The 20,085-nt window shown below is 42.4% G+C and overlaps 3 protein-coding genes across 6 annotated transcripts; 2 read left to right on the top strand and 1 right to left on the bottom strand.

Annotated features, from left to right (window-relative positions):
- The first annotated feature begins 277 nt into the window (after nucleotides 1-277).
- On the top strand, nucleotides 278-7,336 carry LOC125021325 (homeodomain-interacting protein kinase 1-like). The gene is made up of 11 exons (XM_047607342.1): nucleotides 278-614; nucleotides 3,983-4,164; nucleotides 4,281-4,472; nucleotides 4,580-4,761; nucleotides 4,845-4,968; nucleotides 5,598-5,720; nucleotides 5,825-5,911; nucleotides 6,008-6,153; nucleotides 6,288-6,359; nucleotides 6,704-6,939; nucleotides 7,040-7,336. The coding sequence occupies exons 2-11, from the start codon at nucleotides 4,000-4,002 to the stop codon at nucleotides 7,141-7,143; spliced, it is 1,431 nt and encodes a 476-aa protein (XP_047463298.1). The 5' UTR covers nucleotides 278-614; nucleotides 3,983-3,999; the 3' UTR covers nucleotides 7,144-7,336.
- A 1,211-nt stretch (nucleotides 7,337-8,547) lies between these two features.
- Nucleotides 8,548-14,219, top strand: smim29 (small integral membrane protein 29). Its single transcript, XM_047584091.1, has 5 exons — nucleotides 8,548-8,667; nucleotides 9,171-9,475; nucleotides 9,567-9,592; nucleotides 9,713-9,818; nucleotides 11,063-14,219. The coding sequence occupies exons 2-5, from the start codon at nucleotides 9,368-9,370 to the stop codon at nucleotides 11,129-11,131; spliced, it is 309 nt and encodes a 102-aa protein (XP_047440047.1). The 5' UTR covers nucleotides 8,548-8,667; nucleotides 9,171-9,367; the 3' UTR covers nucleotides 11,132-14,219.
- Nucleotides 12,600-18,931, bottom strand: hmga1a (high mobility group AT-hook 1a). 4 transcript variants are annotated; one of them, XM_047584121.1, is made up of 5 exons: nucleotides 18,771-18,931; nucleotides 17,613-17,716; nucleotides 16,579-16,659; nucleotides 15,545-15,601; nucleotides 12,600-14,731 (listed from the first exon to the last, which is right to left on the bottom strand). In XM_047584121.1, the coding sequence occupies exons 2-5, from the start codon at nucleotides 17,694-17,696 to the stop codon at nucleotides 14,663-14,665; spliced, it is 291 nt and encodes a 96-aa protein (XP_047440077.1). In that variant the 5' UTR covers nucleotides 17,697-17,716; nucleotides 18,771-18,931; the 3' UTR covers nucleotides 12,600-14,662. The 4 variants fall into 4 exon arrangements, with proteins under 4 accessions (XP_047440077.1, XP_047440060.1, XP_047440088.1 ...); XM_047584104.1 differs by having other exon boundaries at nucleotides 17,598-17,716; nucleotides 18,771-18,929; XM_047584132.1 differs by lacking the exon at nucleotides 18,771-18,931 and adding an exon at nucleotides 18,540-18,737.
- Between the last annotated feature and the right edge of the window lie 1,154 nt (nucleotides 18,932-20,085).

Genomic DNA, 20,085 nt, shown 5'->3' with positions numbered 1-20,085 from the left:
GAGCATATTTCTCTTTTGATACATCTGAACTCATATTTTGGCTTTATTTTTCCATTTTAGTGTGGACCCTAGACTGAGACAGCAATGCATTAAATTTGTCCCCTGAGCTGTTATGTCCTCTATTTAGACTTATAGTTGACATGTTTTCTCTTGCTTGTTTGGATGTGCCCTCACTTTATTTTGGCCATTTATCCATCTACTTATTTGTTTTTTGTTTGTGTATAAACACTCGCCGTTCCATCGTTAGCTAACGTTAGCCGCCCCGTCGCTAGCTAGCGGTAGCCGTCCAGTCGCCAGCTAACGTTAGCTTCACGTCGCTAGCTAAATTTAGCCGTCCAGTCGATAGCTAAATTTAGCCTTTCCGTCGCTAGCTAACGTTAATGCTTGAATACTGGACCTCTATTAACCTAGTCTGGTCTTCCACCATCTACAACCTGGACCTCTGCTAACCGCAGCTTGGCCTTCACCTGCTGCAGCTTAAACCCTGCTAACAAGCTGGTTGGTGCTGCTACCTTAATTTCATCGAGCGGGCTCCTGCAGGCTGAGTGGACCCGGAGCCTCCTACCTCTGCAACCAGAGAGTTCCACCAACAGTGGTCCCTTGGGCCCTCACCTGTAAGTCTCTTCTCCACATTGTTTATCTGCTCTCCCCTGCTGCAGGCAGGAGCTTGGCATGTACAGCAAGTGTCCTACACGGGACAGTCCAGTCCTCGCCCCATATTGTCCTCTGTTGGATCATGTCTGATGTTGTTGGATCCAGGAGTTGGAGGGAAGAATCTCCACACTCTGTCAGATCCAAGAACCTGAACAGCTCCTGGACACCATCATCTTCGCACCACCACACCCTGACTCCAAGGAGAATTTCACTGCAGACTCCTCACTTTCATCTTCACCTGGAGAACAAATATACTATCCTCAACCTGCACGATTTACCATCCTTGCCCACTGTCCCATGGATCCCACAACTCTCTATCATCGCCACCTTGTCCACCTGCTGCACCAAAGCACTGCGGCACCAGGTTCAGCCGATGCTTCACACCTGCACCCCGGCTGGCCCGTGACCCTCTTGTCTCATCCCCCCTCTCTTCCCTGGAGAAGTAGCTCCCCTCTGTCCAATAATCAAAGCATTATTCAGCCACTCCCTATTCCTGTCCGTATTATGAACAGACACCACCCTAGCAGAAACAACACTTGCACGGTTGACCACATGTTGGCTTTCACTTCCGCCAAACACAACAACGACTCTGTCAACTTTGGTCTCTTTAACATCCATTCACTCACAAACAGGGGACACCTCATTCACAATCTACTCACTGACCGCAAGTTTGCAGTTATCTGTTTGACTGAAACCTGGCAGTAGCTCAATGACTTTGCTGCACTGAAGGACCCCACCCCACTGGACTTTGTTTACCTCTGCCACCCCTGTAACTATGGCCGTGCCAGGGAATGGCAGTCGTTCCACTATCTCTGTCTGCCTTCTCCTCATTTGAACATCTCATACTCCCTGGACGCACTCCCACCATCATTGCTACTATCAACATAGATACACTCTGCTCCAACATTGACAGTATTCTGATCCCGGACTATCCTTCCACCCCTGATAAACTGGTGACCCACTACAATAATAGTCTCAACAACATTCTCAGCTCTCTTGCTCCAGTCAAAACATGGTTCGTAACCTTCTTCACAACTGCCCCCTGGTATACCCCTCATCTCCGCTCAATGAAAGCTTTAAGGCTTTCTTGTGAACCAAGGTGAACTTGGAAGACTATAAAAAAATTCAAAAACTAGACTCACCATTCACAAATCAATGTTAATAACCCACATATTACATTAATAACTCAATTACTCAAGACAAAACAAACTACTACTCTGGTCTAATCATCTACAATGAAGGAAATACCATATCACTGTGCACACTGCTCAATAAAGTTTCCGACTCCTTCCCTCCCCACCTGTACTCAACTGACTCCTGTAACTAATTAGTTAGCAGTTAGCAGTTTTTTAATGATAACATTTCCAACATCCCTGCGATAGGCTGGCGACTTGTCCAGGGTGTACCCCGCTTCCCGCCCAATGCCAGCTGGGATAGGCTCCAGCAACCCCCGCGGCCCTAGTGCAGGATTAAGCGGTACGGAAGATGAGATGAGATGAGAGATTTCCAACATCCATCAACAGTTATACGCAGATCCACACCCTCTCTCCTCACCTGCACTTCCTCTCCCCTCATCTTCACCTCCACAGCACTGTCAGCAATTTTCCAGTTTTCTACTTCCTGATGACTTTCAAATCATTGACCTCATCCACAAATCTAAACCCCCCACCTCTGATCCTGACCCTCATATCTGCCATCATTTACTTGTCACTCAACACTGGAATTGTTCCGTCATCCCTCAAAACTGCAGCCATCACCCCAAACGTAAAAAAACTTGGCTCTGATCCTAACAATTACAATAATCTCTGCTCCATCTCCAACTTACTTTTCACATCCCAAATCCTTGAGAAAGTAGTTTCCACTTAACTACATACACACGCAACACGAAACTCCCTCCACAACACTTTTCAGTCTGGTTTCCGCCCCCACCGCAGTACCGAAACTGCCCTCATAAAAATTACTAACACTCTCCTTATTGAAAGTGACTCCAGCTCACTCTCCATCCTCATCCTCCTTTACCTTAGTGCACCCTTTGACAGCATCTCCCACGTCATCCTCTGTCCTCTATCAGCATCACTCACACTGCCTTTCATTGGTTCCACTGCTATCTCTCAGACTGCACCCAGTTCATCCAGCTGAAATCCTTCAAGTCCGACCCCTCCTCAGTTACAACAGGTGTCCCCCAGGGCTCTGTCCTGGGTTCCATTATCTTTATCATTTATCTCTTTCCCCTGGGCACTATTTTCGTAAATTAAACATTCACTACCACTGCTATGCCAACGACACCCAGCAGTACCTCTCTAATAAACCTCACTCCACACTCCCACCCACCTCCTTTACTGCCTGCTATCAGAAATCAATCCTAGCTCTAGCCATCACAGGTCAAACTAGTGACACAAACAACCAAGCTCACATCTGAACGACCAAGATTCTGTAGCTGATACAGGTGAAGACTATGTTCTGTTTTCTGATTGTTGAAGCCCCTTTTCCAGATTTGAGTTACTCTGCAACTTACAACCATGAGTAGGAATTTATAAATAGCATTCAACCTTAGTATATTGAGAATTAAGGAAAGGGTTTGGCTACTTCAACATAATTTCAATAATTTATGTGTCAGAGCTGAGTGACAGAGATCTTTTTGTCAATACTGAAACAACACAATGGACTTGAAATAATGGACTGAAAACACAAAATCAAAAGGCTGTGACTATGCTACAGGTTGACTTGACTTTACTGTATACAAACCATGGTTTTCTAAAACAAGTGCCACTGTGGTCGGCTTAAATTTTTTTACTGTCCAACAAGGTTTTGTTTTAGTCGGAAAAACATTTCAAGCTGTAACGTGTAAAGTGGACATGTGTGTGAGGTGTAGGGATTGGCATTGCTGAGATTTACCGATACCGATGCCATTATTGATTATGCTTATCAATCTGATAGTTTATCGATCCCCTTAAAAATTCCTCCTGTAAATTTTTGGTCTAGAAAAAGAAGGCTAATGATATCAATGAATTGAACCAGTAGAATCAGTTCTTTAAAAGCACTGGCTACTGATGCCCATCCCTAGTGAGGTATATTATATATGAAGCAAGTCACTAATGCTCCTTCGATGAAGTAGCTGTAGTTTGATGAAATGTACCACAAAAAAAATATTAATTTGGGCATTTTTAAAGGAGATCTAACTTAATCTCAGGGCCCATCCTACAGTTTATTTGGAGTTAATGTGTGTGTTATTGCATTAGCTCATAATGCACAGTAAAAACAAAAAAACAAAAAACAAACAAAAAAAAAATTATAAATAAAGTGTAATATATTTCCTCTTTGCTTTCAGATTTTTTCTTTGTGGAAATGGCAAACTTCCACCTGACATTCCCTGAGAACTACTGCAGACTAAATCTTCTGGGATATGGGTCCTATGGCTATGTTTTTAAATGTTTAAAAAAGGACACTAAAGAGATTGTGGCTGTGAAGGTCCTAAAACAAAATGACTCATTGTCCAGTTTCAATCGAGAGGTGAGCTTTTCATGATGACACTTCGGATATCTAGTTTGACAATGCCCTGAGTTGTTGTAAAATATTCTAATAACTATTGATGACTAGACTGTTTTTTTTTTTTTTTTTTACACAAGGTGTACATACTGCAAAAGCTCAAGCATTTGGACCCTGATAAGTTCAACATCATCAGAAGCCATGGCTGGTTCACCTTTCTTGATCGGACCTTCTTGGTGTTTGAGGTGCTAGATATGAGCCTCTATGATTACATGTCCAAAACAAAAAGGACTCCTCTTCCATTACATGCAATAAAGACCATCATCAAAGATGTAAGGGCACCTGATAGAAAGAACCATTTGAAACTTTTCACTGTTTCCAATGCATTGTTTTCCGCTATAGCATATCCTTAAATCTCTGTGAATGACTTAATTTGCAGATGGCCACAGCATTAGGTGCACTTAAAGACATTGGACTGATCCATACAGATTTGAAACTAGATAACATCATGCTGGTGGATCATCAGAGACAGCCATTCAGGGTGAAGCTCATTGACTTTGGCTTAACTCTGAAAACATCTGAATACATCCCACATCTGAGTCTTCAGCCTCTGTGGTACAGGTCGGGGATTTACAGTAACCATTCATATTTTGAATTGACAAGCATGTTCTTTATTATGTGCGTTGCTTTTATTCCCCTCCCAGGTCTCCTGAAATAATACTGGATGCACCATTCACTGAAGCCATTGACATTTGGTCTCTTGGGCTGGTGATGGTCGAGCTGTTCATTGGAATTGCGCTTTTCCCAGGGAGACACGATTACGATGTAGTGAGTGCTGTGATTTTTGTGTTTGTTTTCCTACATCAAGGTGGTGAAAAATGTGTTAATTTTATGTGCCTTACTGAAATTTTGACTTGAGCGTGGCACTCTGCAAAATAGAAATATATACAGTATAATGGTGAAGATTAAAAAGCAGTGAAAATTAATCCTCAGGGCCACTTGAAGGTGTGTACCATGTTTTATTGTAACCCATAGCAATCAGTAACCAAACTATGGGAATCAGAATCTCTTTATTTAGCCAAATTTACACAAGAATTTTACCTGGTGTATCACCGCCAAATAACATTAAATTAATGTTAACTTAGCAAGAAAATAAAAAAACAAACAACAAGTTATACAAGATCATAGTCTGGGAGCTGCAGGTGTGTGTACTAAATGGCCTGGCATGCCATCCAGTAGTTAGTGATATATTTCACTGGAATGCACAGTGGCGACCCTAGGTCCTGCGTATCCATTGACAGATGTTGATCATTGATGTTTTCATTTTCACATATTCAAACCAAACTTGCCCGTAACTTGCCCTCCACGTGTAGATTGACCATCCTTAGAGTCATGCAGCTAGCATGACTGAAAGAATCTAGAGTAGACAACAATGCTTTGTTGTGTTTTGTCTCCAGCTGCGTTTCATTGTACAACTACTGGGAGAACTTCCAAAGACACTTCTGGAGCGTGGGATTAATACTGATGTGTATTACCACAAAAATCACAAGTACTTTTTGTTCATGAACTGGACACTTAAGGTACAGCAACACAATGTTCTAGTTCATCCCTCATTCTGTGCATTATTATTCACGTATAGGACTGTGATGCAGCGATATCTCAAGTAGATTTTGTCTTCTTTTAGACACCAGCTGAGTTTCAGAAGGAAACAGGAATCCGGCCGACAGATAACAGACGTTACGTCTGTTACTCTTTGGATCAATTGAAAACTGTAAGTTGTCGAGCAGATGTCCTCTACTCAAAAAGTTTCCTCTTTTGCAAGTTATTTTGATTTATGTCCATTTAACCTTTTATTTTCCAAATTTAGTCATACCCGCTCCAACAATTCAGCAGAGAGGCAGAGGATAGGATCAACTTTGTAGAGCTGTTGAAGGAAATGCTTCAGCTGGATCCCAGCAACAGGATCACCCCTGGAGGCATCCTGGCCCATCCATTCATAACAACAACGCCCAGGTACATGTTGGTCAATATGTTAATCACATTTTCTTGGTATCCAAGTTATCAGACATTAACTTTGCTGGCTGGTGTTATGCGTGCATTGTGTTATGTTCATTTCAATATAAAATTGTAATCTTATCTTGAGATAGCCATGAAACTGTGGACTCTGAACTCACTGGAGATCAAGATGCTACCAGTGCAGAAACGAAAACTGCCAGCAGGTATGTGAAGTCAAGGTTTATACTTTTTCTCTGAGCTCAGCACCCTTTTGACTCTTAGTGGAATAATTGCCTAAATAATAAATTCCTAATTGCCCTTCAGGGATAAATAAAGTTTTTTTCTGATTCTAATTGAACCTATGTAAGCAACAAATGTGTTGCAGTGTGTAGCAGTGGATGTCCTATAAACCAAAATCTAGACAAAATGTCAACATTTTTTTTCACCAACCTTTAAAAGCCCCTCTTTGTATACTGTATGTCCTATCAAATATTAGTCACTGCTCCTTCTAGCGTGGAAAACACTTTTTTATCTTATATGCACTAAGAACGGCTCTCTGTTTGTTTAGGAACACCATGTACAGTTTGACGGATGAGGACGAACAGGACCTCACACTGGCATCTGTCAGTAATAGTAACATACTACTTGGTGTTAATCTGACATCAGAGTCCATCACTGATACTGACACAACTGTGGACAGCGGCGTCAAGAGCGCTCCATCGGTTGTTCCGGGCAGCTATGTTCAAACCCCTGTCTGCATTTTGAACCACATCTCTAACAGCAAAATTTCTGCACACATGTCCTGTAGGTCATATCTTTGTGTGAACTGTTGCCTCACTACATCGTGGAGTTATTCCTTTAAAGCTGGCAAAATAAGATCACTGACTAAACTTTTGATTTTCAGACACTGACGTGGCCAAACATCAGAAGAAGAAAGGCTTCAGAGGATGCCTCTCCCCATTCCTCTGCTGCGTGAATTCATCTGAGGGCAGCTATGAAAATCCATAGACTCCGATGCTACAGACAATCCCACAAACTTCTCAGGAATTTCACTCTATAAAGTACCATGTGTTTGTAAAGAATGTCAGCTGTCTAGATGTCTAAACAAAACTAAAACAAAAGTGACTGGACAGTTTTCTTAAAGACATTTGTGGGTTTGGCTGCTGATGCTAGTGCTAGTGTGACAGTGCAGATTTTTGCTCTCCATACGCTCATCAGTTTGACAACAGCATTAATGTTTGAAACAGCTGAAACAGTATGTTTCCCATCACATCCAAAAGCATTTTTACATTATTTTTTTTACATAATTTTACATTACCAATTCTAATTAAGAGCTGGAACAAATTTGAAGTCACTGTAATTCATTCGAGTGCTAGCAGCAAGCAAGCTTTCTTCTTGCAGGACAACTTTTATATGCAATATTGTTTTTATTGCTGAATTAATCACAATTTAACAATTAGCAAATGGTCCACTGTGTCTTCTTATTGTGAAGAAAATACTCATACAAAAATAACTCCATGCATGCACCTTTTAATAACTTTTATTTATTTATTAATAAATTTTAAAATCTCCATAAAAGTAAACCATGTTGAGGTAAAGGTTGAAGTGTCTGTCTTACAATTACTGAACCCCTTTCATCACATTTAAAATGCCACTTAGCAATAGAACTATATAAAAATCATATTTATGGTGATGCTAATAATGTCAACATCTGACGGAAGCGTCATTCTTTGGATATTTGAACAAATATGAATTAAAAGCTGCACATGAGATGAGTGATTATGTGATTAATGATTATACAGTCACATGAAAGCCAGTCATTGATCATCTTTTCATGTCCTCCCCATCTAAACATGAATTACTGGGTTGACAATCACAGAGCAGAAAGGCTGATTTCACCTTTACATTAAATCTGAGTTTAACACACGATTATAATTCTCCCATCACAACTTATGTGGAAGCCTGTTATGGTCTTGGTCTGTACAACACCAGGATCATGCTTCAGAGAGAGAGACTAGAGAATGAAGTTGCAATGAAAAAGGAGAAGCTGAAACTATGCAAATATTTGACCTTTGTATGTGTAATAAAATGTAAATAAAACGTACCATACCAGACATTAATTATTATTATTACATGTTATTTTTGCATATTGTTAGATATAACAAAAATTGAAAAGTGGAAACGGGAGAAGAAACAAAATATTATTTTCATTATTTTTAAAAGGAAAACTGTCTACACACTCACCATATACTAGATATACCAAAAGTCTACAAAATAAAATAAGCTGTAAATAAAACACACCAGACAGAAATTACTTTGCAAGTCAGACAATCAACATACCAAAACTGTGTCTCAATACACAAGACTGCGTTGCTGACAGATAACGGGGGTCTTGTTTTTCGTATTTTAGGTCCACGGTTTTGAGTTATATTTTGAAGAACTCACACCGGAAGTGCTGCCGTCACTGCTGGCGGAAGTTAAGCTGCTGTGAAACCACAACATAACGTCCTCACAGGCTTTGCATTTTGCACAGTAAGTCAGAATTTACGCCGAATTATTAAAAAATATGTATTGATAAAATGGTAATGGCGTCGTTCGGTAGAAATGACCGTAACCTTGGTGAGGAGAGCTGCCTTCAGTGTAGTTTGTGCATCGCTGCGGCTCGTGGTCGCTGGTGCTGCTGTTTTTACACCGTTAGGTCCGAGCAGAGCTGCTAAATACTAAAGTTAATAAACGGCGGCCATTAAGTTAGATTTTATTGTGGGTGGCTGGCGCAGTTGTGGACAAAACCTTTGCATGTTGGCAACCCAACTGACCACAGCAGGGAAAAAAAAGGAAATGGCTCGCTAACAGGACATTAACCCCTGTGTAATGTGGCGAATTCACTTCTTTTAACGTTTAAACCTCTCCGCCAGTTCATCACAGCGACTTGTTCGTTTATCTTTGCGTAAATACCGTGTCTGTCACAATGCAGTCTTGCTGCGTTGTAATGCTGCTAACTGTGTGCAAATTCTTTACCCTATGTGTTTCGTCAGATTTCTCGCTGATTAGAGAGGACACTGGAACCATGTGGGAGTCACATGAACGACGAGGATGAGGCGTAAACAACAAGGGGGCAGCTTCAGGAGGGATCCGCTGCACAGTATCTGCCACAGGGAGGGGGTTTGCTGCTTGTAAAGGCCCTGCACAAGCAGCCCTCTGTGTCCCCCCCCCCCCTTCTCTAACATTTACCATGAATAGTACTACTCAGCCCCCTCCCAGCATAGATGGGGATGTGGCAGTGAGCTATGTGTTGGTGCCGTTTTTCCTCATAACCATTATTGGAATTGCTGCAGCTGTGGTAAGTGGTTGCGCAAAGACAGCAGATGCACCCTTTAATTCTGCCTCTCTACCTATACACAACATGTGTCTTCCCATTTTGTGTGTTCCAGATTATGTATATTCGACGGAAAAGAAGGTGAGACCAGTACTGATTCCTGGCACAGTGCTCTTGTGACATGCTCATAAAGTTGATTGCATTGCTTTACTGTGTCAGTGTGTTGGTTTAATCAGTGACATCGTTTATGTCGCCCCTCAGAATCGACAGACTCCGTCATCAGCTGTTACCGGTTTACACGTACGATCCCTCGGAGGAGCTTAATGAAGCCGAACAAGAGATGTTGTGGAAGGAAGAGGACACAAGGGTGAGATGGACTAAAGACACTTTAACTTAAAGTTAGGAGGCTATACTGCTACCAAGGGACGGTGTGTTATTGTAAAGGATGACAGACCGCATTTTCCTGAAAAGACAGCGGGAAGACATGTCCTCTGTTAACTTGTACTCTCACTCAGTAATGTTTAACTGTGTGGTTGCCCTTGGTTGCAACATTTACCTTTCGAGCATAGTAGTTCCTCACTGGGTTGGTCACTTCCTCTTCTGCATGGAACCATGCAGCATTATATTTAGCATATAGTGTTATAGCTCAAAAGGTTTCAACACTCATTTAATTTACGAGCATCACATGTCTCACGATGGCAGCCAACGGCTTGTTTCTGTGTCATTTAGGTGGTCAAATATTTTAAATTCTTTCCTTCTACACACAGTCTCTTAAAAACAAAAAGAGGCTCTTCAAATCAGAGTACAAAAACTAGGCCAGATTTATAAATATATGGCCTAAAAGAGTTGCTATCGTCGGTTATGGCTGCTCCATTTTCTTTACTACAGGCCTAATTTTCACAAAAATTTCACATACAAATGAAAGAGAAACATTAAACAAAATAACTTAAATATTAAATAAATATATTTCAGCTTTACAAAGGTATACAATTTAATTCAAACATGATTTAATTCTTAATTTAAGAGTATATTCCCGGCATCACTGTACCTGGACACAGCTCTTGGACTTAATGGTTTATTCATAAACCTCTCTGAGAACTCTTTCTTCTCATTACATGCATTTCTTCCAGCCCTCTCCAATCTGCCATATGCTGACTTGAGACATCAATATTTAATTCTAAATGTATGCACTGAGTCCTGAGAAACACCAGGTGGCAATGTTGACTACGTGTAACGATGGTCATTAATTTTAACTTCTCCTTTATGAATAATTGGAATAAATTTGAATTGAATTGAACTATGGAATATCCTAGTGAGGACAAGCAGTGTCAGAAGATGAGATGAACAGTTGAATGTGACCTTAAAGGGTCAGTTCAGCTAAATCTCCCCCAAAACACTAAGTCACTTAGTCCTTTTAATGTGTTTAGCCACAATAAGCCATAGTGGGTAATGGGTATATCTGGACTTTTCTGAAAATCCTGTTATGGTGGATAAGTCACAGAATATCCAACCAAAAGTCTCATTGTATGTGTTTTTTTCCCCCCACACAAATCAAGTTTCATTAATGACTGCACTAAACTAAAGTGTTCTCACTGTGTTGTATGTCTTCAGATTGTTCAAGGTTGGGCCAGAAGTTATCAGCAGCGACGCCCTCTTCTGACCAAAGACGTCAATGCATGATGGTAGTAGACCCTGACGCAGAACATTTTGGCTTGTGGAGACAACCTTCAACCAGAGAGATCAGTCACGTTTTCAAATCATGCAACAATACTTTTTGCCCTCGTCTATCTCTGAGTACATCCGCAACAACAAGCATTTTTCTATTTCCTGTGTTATGGGCAGACTGACTGATTACTTACTGAAGTTCTGATGCCAATCCTGTGTGCCTATCCTAGCATAGCATCCTATTTATATGAGATTATTTATTCAAACATATTTTGACACGATCACAGTTCAGGAAGGTGGAAGATAAAGGCTGCTGTAAGGTTTACTGTGGTGTTTACATTCTTAATGTTGTTGTGGGGGCGACGTGTGGCAAGCTGTTCCTGTGGGTTGCAGTAGGCATTTGTACTGACTAATTTCAGGGCTGTGTTCAGTGTGGTAAGAGTATGAATGTCCTGGACTAGTTTAAAATCAAGACGCCCTGCTGTAAAGAGTGTTTGTGATCATTGCCTTGATTGGTTGTTGTGTAGTAGTAGTTTGCAGCGCATTCGAAACAAGTATGGCTTCAACAAGACTTTAATTGATAAAGTTAAACTTTATCAGGCGGAGTCTGGTAAATTTGATTTCGGTTTCTGTATGAGTCAGAGGGTTGAAAGGCCTTGTTTGGTTTTGATTCAACTTGCTGCCCGGTGATCCACATCTTTTTGTAGTTTAGCCAAATCCTATGACTCCTATCAATGGCATGAAAAGCCTGATATGGAATAACATCAGTCTCCTCTCATCCGCAAAATGAGCTGTGACTAGTGCCCGAAATATGTCCTGTCTTCGAGGCATGGCACCAACAAATTTACCTCCAACTGAAGAATCTGTTGCGATGAATGCCATAGGTCTGACTGTATCAAGCACTCAGGAAGCCTTACGCTTTTTTTCCCTTCGAGAACTATAACCTCCTCCTGTCCTTAATTTGCCTTGCATTCATGAATGTAAACCGTGAACTGTTTAGCTTGTCCTTGAAGTGGAACGTTACTCAGTTCAGATAATATATTGTAAAGAGCAACTAATGCTCACGAGGTGTTATCAGGTATGACATCTAGAGGTGCTCGAGTTGGAGCCGAGTCATTGATGTTTTATGGTCCGTTTTGGACCGAAAGACATCAGTTCCTCGCTGCTCCAGTCATTTCCTTATTTCCTCATCTTAAAATCGTGTGAATGTTTGATCGAGATGATTAATTTGCACTGAAACACAGGGTGAACTTGCAATGGAAAGCTCTCATTTCAGGTGACACCCAACATCTAAGAACTACTGATGTAATGAAGCACTGTAATGAAGTTTTCCTTTCAGGCTGATGTGCTATTGTTGCTTTGAGACAGACTGGGTAAAGCAGTTGTAAATAAAGTAATGTAACTTTTGTCTTTGCACTGCAATTGATCAAGATGTTAAGAGGTTTTTGCTGCTCAGACAAATAGAGCACAAATGACGAAAGCATGACAAAGAAAATTCTCTTTATTGACCATTTCATTTCTGATACAAATTGTTGTAGGGCACCATAGAAATATAGACATTGTACATTTATATACGGTGTACATAAAAAGAATGATCCCATCCTATTGAGTTTACAGTTTATAAATCAACGGATGCTGCAATGTAAGATGACATGATACTGTTGAGAGTAGTTGAAAAGGACATGAAGTGACCGTTGTATGAGTATGACGAGGGCCGCTGCGTGCGGACAGCGCCGGACACACATTAGCCGTTAGAACAGTGAAGAGAGCGCCCAGTCTAACACACAAACATTTGTCCATGAAAATCTGAACCAACATTTCAGTGCACCAGAAAGAATTTTTCTTTAAAAAGGATAAAAACACACCTGCTAAACTACCACAGTCAGCGAACACAGTCGTCAAGCTGACAGGTCTCCCTGACTTGCTTCACACATTTAAAACAACCTGTCTGCAAGCTGCGGTTATGAACGAGCCAAGACGCATTGCGTGTGCACACACAATCACACACTTGACATCTTAGATACCTTATTACAGTCAGATAAAAAAAAAAAAAAAAAAATACACAAACTTTGTAACAACATCTTTCCAACCCATGCCAGAGGTTACATTTTAAAAACAGAAAAACCAGTTAAATGCAGTTATATGGTAAAGTAAGCCGTTAAGTGAGGTATGAAATTCCAGGCCTTGTATCGCCTGTTTGCAGTTTTCCGGGTTTCATAACTGAGGTTGTAGCAGCTTAGGTGTGTGGAAAAAACCCAGTTAAGTGGACTGTGACCGCAGGTTCCCTGACACTTGCACACAAACGTTTTGTTTTCTCTGTAGCATACAACACACATCTTCAAAAGACTAAGAAAAGTTTACTACGGTACTAAGTGATGACAGAAGGACCAAGCTAGGTGAAGCAGTGCGCGCTAGATGGAATGAAAATACGTACAGCCCAGTTGGATAGTAGTGCCACCAACTATCCTCTGTTACAATCAAACTCCTTGTTTGACCAATTGCAGTTTGCCTTTACGAGTGATTGAGCGAGCGCTTGGAAAACCGAGGACCATGTGAAGACAAAGACGGCAATGTAACAGCATTTGTAAAAGCTCCCTGAAGAAACGACACTGATGACGTTCTGCCTAGAACTCTGCCAACCCTATCCTTAAAAACACACATTATACCAAAAAAAAAGAATTGAGTTTTATTATAATATGATAAGCAGCACACATGTTTGTTTTTTTTTTCTTTTTTAAAAATGGTATGTAACCCGAAGGAACAAAAACAGTAAAGTCTGATCAGACATATCTGATGACGAACGATACACTTTACATCTCCCCGCTGCACGCCGAGGACTGAGAAGAAAGTTTCAGAAGCATCTCTAAATCTACACTGTCCTACAGGAAGGGGGTGGGGGGTGGGTTAAAGATGGTTCTGCTCTAATCAGAGGGGAGGGTATCAGTTACGCAGATTAGACATGGAAAAGACGTATCTACCATCAGTCACCTATTTTCATCCTAAACGCTGAAGCTCAACTCCATCTATAATACGATGCAAAGGATAGGTTAACCACTTCACACGAACACACGAAAAAACAAAACAAAAAGAACCAAAAAAAACAGCAAGTTTAGGTAAAATTCACCTTTGTCCAGTACAAAACATGGAGAAAAAAAAAAGTCTATATGCCCTACCATCTCAGATGCAGGTACAACAAATAAGTAACAGTAAGCAGAGGAAAATGTCCTACGAACCACCTTTAGGGGGGAAAAACAGAAACGTCCAGGCTCCTCGGAGCACAACCTTTTGTCCAGTATAAAAGACTTGTGATAACATGACATGTAGAGAAAGGGGCTGTTGCCTTTCGTGTAATTCTTAGATCTATGCTTGAGCAAGTCCATCGTTCTATCCAGTGCTGTTGCATGATATATGTACTGTAATAACCCTCCTTTGGCAGAGGGGGGCTTTGTCGTGAACAGTGGTCATGTGGTGGCACTGGTGTTGGATACAGCCCAGTTCTGGTTAACAGTAAGTCAGTATGTTGAGTGAGGTAGCATGCGTTGTGAATTACTGGTCCTCCTCTTCTTCCTCCTCCTCTTCCTCAGATGATTCCTGGGACGCCTTTTCTTCCTTCTCCTGCGACAGAAAAATAAAATTAAAAAAAAAAAAAAAAGCCAATCCTCTGCTACGCCCACGAGGAAAATGCCTCATAAGCGCCATCACCGTTCGGCAACAATAGCTGCCTGTGATTCATGCCTCAACTTGACTGGCTTTTTTACTTTTAATAACACCAAGTACCGACACGAAAAAAATAAATGTTATTATAAATCTCTGATAAACTACTGTGGCACGAAGAACACCCAAGGGACGGGTGAGCCATCTGTAGTGAACGGTGATTCATAACAGAGGGTGAGTCACAATGAGGCATCCAGCTTTTTGCTCTTTCCTCCCCTCACTCACTACTGCCCAGGATGTTCATTCATAAAAATGAGAGGGGTAGTTAGGAGGGTAATTTGGGGTCATTCCTTTCTGTGACTAATGCAATCCAGACTTCTTTTAGAGTACGCCCTAACCACTCATGCACATGACCGAGTGTTACTACAAGACCGCAATTTCTTCCTAGATTACACATGCTTTTTTTGACTGGTCGTATAAAGTCTGGCAAGTCATGAAAAAAAAAAAAAAGAAAACATTCTGCATCAATGTCGGGTTTAAAACTCTTATGGAAGAAGTTAGCGTTTTAACGGGCCAGGTAAAGACTTTTCCTTGAATGAATCAAAATAGCTGGTGAGTAAGAGTGAGTCGTCCGAGAGGAAGGGACGCAGGCAAGAGAATTAGGAAAATGCAATTTCACCCTGCAGACAGTCATACCAGTGATAATTTAATTGGGGTAGAGCTGGTTTAACAAATGCGAGCACTGAAGTTACACTGTTTGTCCAAGGCTCTTACCTCCTTCCTAGGTCTTCCCCTGCGTTTTCCCCCTGCAGATGGGGTTGTTGTTGCCTTCTGCGAAAGAAAACAGCACACGGTCAACGGGGATGTCAGTGGGCTCTCATATTTTGCAGTGATCTTCGTGCTCGGTGACCTGTTGAACCGCCCGGCTCCGGCCAAGACATTTTGGATGGGGTTTAGTGCAAAAAAAAACCCCTTTGGTATAAACAATCTATATTTCCAGAGCTTTGCCTGTCGCTGCCTTTAGATGGCAGCAGTACTTCTGCAATGAGACAGATGGAAAGGGGGCATTGGGTTCATTGGCTATTATCTGGAAGGCCGACAGGAACTGCACACAGGGCACTCCAGTTCGCTGGCCACCTGGTCTGAGGCGCAGAGACAGCTGGTGAAACTAAGCGGAGACACAAACCCTCTGCAGCTCGGTCCTCGTTGCTAAACCTATATCAATACATGCATGCGAGTCTTACGCTCCCTCTCTCTCGCTCCCTTTCCCATACAAAGCAGTGAAGACAGAGCGCACGGGGAGCTGGAGGGTTGGGGCGAGGGAAAAAAAAAAAATCAGATGTTGCTATGGAGACGACAGGCAGAGAAGAACTAGGGCTGTGTGCTAGGTGGGGGCGGAGGGGTGCTTAGTGTCAGCTTGGAAACAGTCTTGCGGCCTCTGCACCTGCACCGCACTATGCATGACAAGCTGCAGGAAGCTGGAGGACAGGAAGTACAGGGTGAGCATCACTCAAAAAGAAGTAAGGCAGTGAACCAAGGTCTCTACAATGGGAAGCCCTCGCCGGGGCTATTTCTAACACCAGGAGGCGGAAGCAGCAAAACTGCAGCCAACAAATATATCACAACAGGACATCCTTTTAAGAGGATGAGGTTAGCTACCGTTAAAATGTTCATCAACCAAAAAGGAATCTGGGTTTCAAAAAAAGGAAGCGGCTGCAAGAGAAGACGGGGAGCCGCGCGTGTCGCCGCAAGACCCAAGGTTTCGCTAGTCGCGACCGTGTGCGTGTCTGCAGACTGCGTCGACTTACTTTGGCCTTGCCGGTTGTCTTGTTTTTGCTACCCTTCGGCCGTCCTCTGGGCCTCTTTGGAGTGGGGGACCCACTTGGTTCCTGGCAATCAAAATCAAGATAAAGTTAGGATACTGTAAAACATCTGGTGTGACAAAACACTTGAGGGGCCACATTATAGCAGGAGGCCGTCCCAATCACGGGCGTGGATACATTTCAACGTGCAAGACAGAAAGTTCACCTTTCAAGGTCAGTGCAACTGGCATGTACTTATGAAGGCTGACAGGTGGCCAAAGCCACAGGTTGCCACGCTATTTCAAACATTGCTTCATAAAACGACCGAAACGTCCGAGATCTGCCGAGGAGCCCTGTGGTGTGTTAAAAGGGATCTGCGAGTAAACATTCGGGGGATTACCATCAGCTCCAGAAAGAAAGGTAAATTCAGAGTGGGGCCGGTTATCTTGCTCTGTGGTTGCGAGCTATGTCATGGCTGACTCGTCTCCTGTTACATTTCTAACATGTTTACAACCGCAGCTCATAGCAACCGAGCAATTCAATAGTAAAACACAGCCGGCTGAGTGACGGATATACGAGCCACTGTGCGCTTCGACTCAGCTATGTCATCCATTACACGGGGAGCAGAGGTGGGTCGTGAGGGGTGGGGGGGGGGGTTAAAACCGGTTTAAAGGTGTTGGGTTACGGGTTGCTTACAAACCGGTGAGACATTCAGGAAGTTTGTTGTAGACTTCTACGCTTACACTGATAAGCAGTGGGCAAATGGTCACGGAGGGGGAGGGGAGGGGGGCATGCTGCAGTCATATCTGGATTCACCGAGGGCTCAGTGGAGCAGCGGAGACATGGATATGCATGTGCACCTCACCTGCACCAATATCTACCTGAGCATCAGCTGCAACAGATGTGAGCCGAGGGTTTGTTTACCTATCTCCTCTTACTACGTGGGCTCTTGTCCACGCTTACACGCATGCAAATGTATATTACATGCACACTTTCCAAACAAATGAAAAAGAAACTCCACTTACGTCAGAGGTCTTTACCTGGGGCGTCTTACGGGGTCTTCCACGCCCTCTCTTCTCTGTTGCCTCCTTCTCTTTCGGTGACACTGTCCCCTTGTCGCTCATGTTTGCGTAGCTCTTCGGACCTGAGGAATAAATCACATCGGTCTGTGTTTGCTGCAAGACGAGGCGTCGAGTTCAACACATACACACACATACACACACACAGAGAGAGGGAGAGAGAGGGGGAGAGAGAGAGAGGACAGAAAACCCCGGACTACTAAACCCACTGACCGCAACAGCACACCAAAAATGACCGGCCTAACCGCACACCGGTAACGCGTTTAAACTCAATTAATCCGCGCTTATTTCCAGGTCTATTTTTGTCCCGACCGCGCTCCATTACACGGCCGAGTGGGACACACAAAACAAGAGGCTGACACCAACCCGGCTCGCATGATAGTGCTCAGACCGAGTAGGCGGTCGGAGGCCGCGCAAACCTGCAGAAAGACGACTGAACCCGGCGCTCCCTTCCCGCACCGACCATGTCGAGAGGCCCCGTCTGCCTGTAGTTGTTGTGGCCTGCGCATGAAAATATCTCACAGGCATGGCTGCACGCCGGAGATATCTGCGGACACACACAATAGCTGGCGTGTGCTCGGGTGAATTTGCAAGCTTTTTTGTGTATACGGAAAAATAAATAAATAAATACGCTCGCCTGCATGTGCGTTTTTCTTTTTTTCCCCCCGCTCTAATGGCTCGGGGAAGTGCAGGCGAGCCGGGGTGGCTGGGTTCGTTAGCTACAGCGACAGCCCGAGCCGGAGCAACAAAAGACGGCTTCACGTCCGACAGCGTGCAGCCTCCTCCCGCCGGAGCTCCGGCTCTGTAAAAATGCACCAAAATCGGCCCTGGCTTACCCGAGCATGCAAACTTTCTCCCGCTCCCCCCGTCGCCTCGCCTTGCACTCACCTTTATCACTCGGTTAGGAGCTCTGGGTGTAAATTGTTTCCTTTAAGCCTGGCTGGTTGAACCCGGTTAAAAAGCCTTGCACCGATCTATAGGCTACAGCTTTTATTCGTCAGACAACACACAGCCCGCCCCCTTTAAAATCCCAGCGCATGCAGCTTTAAAAGCACAGTTATAAATTTGTTTTTTTTTTTTTTTTAAAGAAGGAAGTAAGGTTTTTAATTTTTGATTTACCAGCAGGATGAGGAGCTTATTCCAGCGTCGTCCTATAAATAGCACGTGTCTTGTCTCCTCCAGATAAAGGGAAAAAGGCGCCAGCCAGGAGGAGTTTTGGGGCAATTTAAAGAGCCGCCCTCATGGGAGCAGAAAGAGTGGAGGGGCGGAGATATGATAAATGGGCCACCAACAGTACGAGGAGCCCAACCAGCCTCCCCAACCCCCCTCCTGGACCCTTTCAATTCTCCACATTCAAAAAAAAAAAAAAAAAAAAAAAAAAAAAAATGCGTAAAAGTTGAAAACATACACTTTATTGTTTATTATTACTATTTTTTTTTTACTAATATTACTAGCATTAGAATAAAATGAGCTCATTATCATTTTGCCTTTAGCTGGACAGTACATTCCACAGTAATGGTGAGTGAACTATGACCTCCCCCAATGTAAACACAAGCTGCCTTTAAGAGCAGGATGCATTCAGCTTCTTCACCTAAGTAAAAGTAGCAACGTGACCGGTAAAAGAGTGTCAATTACGAATAAAGACCATGTATTCAAGGTTCATTTAAAAAAATATATCCACTTGGAAAATCAAAATAACTTGCTGCATTCATTACTACTATATTACTTTGAAAGAAATGGGCGGAGGTGGAGCTCGTAATAACTTGATACGTTTTTGGATACTTTAATGTGAAATAATATCATCCTGTAAAACTAAATGAATATTAAAAAAGGAGTGGCGTAAATTGTTCAATACTTACCCGAAATTTAGCAGAGCAGAAATGTAAATTTGTAGAAATATTGCACACTTGCAGAAATATAAAGTTGTGGAAATGTAAATAAAATGAGGAGAAATACAAAGTTGTAGAAATGTTTAAACCGAGTAAGAATATAAAATTGTAGAAATATTGTAGAAATATGCACACGACAAGTAGAATAGAATTCAGTAGAAAAGTGGCACAAAATAATTTTTAAGACGACTTAAATCCAGTTCTTTGGAGGCTAATCTTAGTTACAAGTTTCCATTGATCATGGGCATTAGCTTCATTGTTCTTTAAAGCATGTAATGGCTTGATCTGGTTTCATTTCGACCTGTGAAGCCATAAGTTAACACCCATGACCACAGGGAACCATGTATGTAAAACAGGTTTAGGCGTGGTGATGGAAAGACTAGTAGCAGAAGAATGTCTGACGTGAATAGAAGTGTTTAGCTGATGTGTCACTGGTTCGAAGGAGAGAAACTGTGTAAAGAGTCATTTTATAAATTTTGTTGGGGGGTTTTAGTGACTTTATATTTGCAAATTATATTCCTGTTTTGGACTTTCATTTATGAACA

The sequence above is a fragment of the Mugil cephalus genome, chromosome 1, assembly GCF_022458985.1.
Source record: "Mugil cephalus isolate CIBA_MC_2020 chromosome 1, CIBA_Mcephalus_1.1, whole genome shotgun sequence".
Classification (NCBI taxonomy): Eukaryota; Metazoa; Chordata; class Actinopteri; order Mugiliformes; family Mugilidae; genus Mugil; species Mugil cephalus.
The sequence above is the reverse complement of the archived record's forward strand: the minus strand, read 5'-3'. Positions and strand labels throughout refer to the sequence as shown.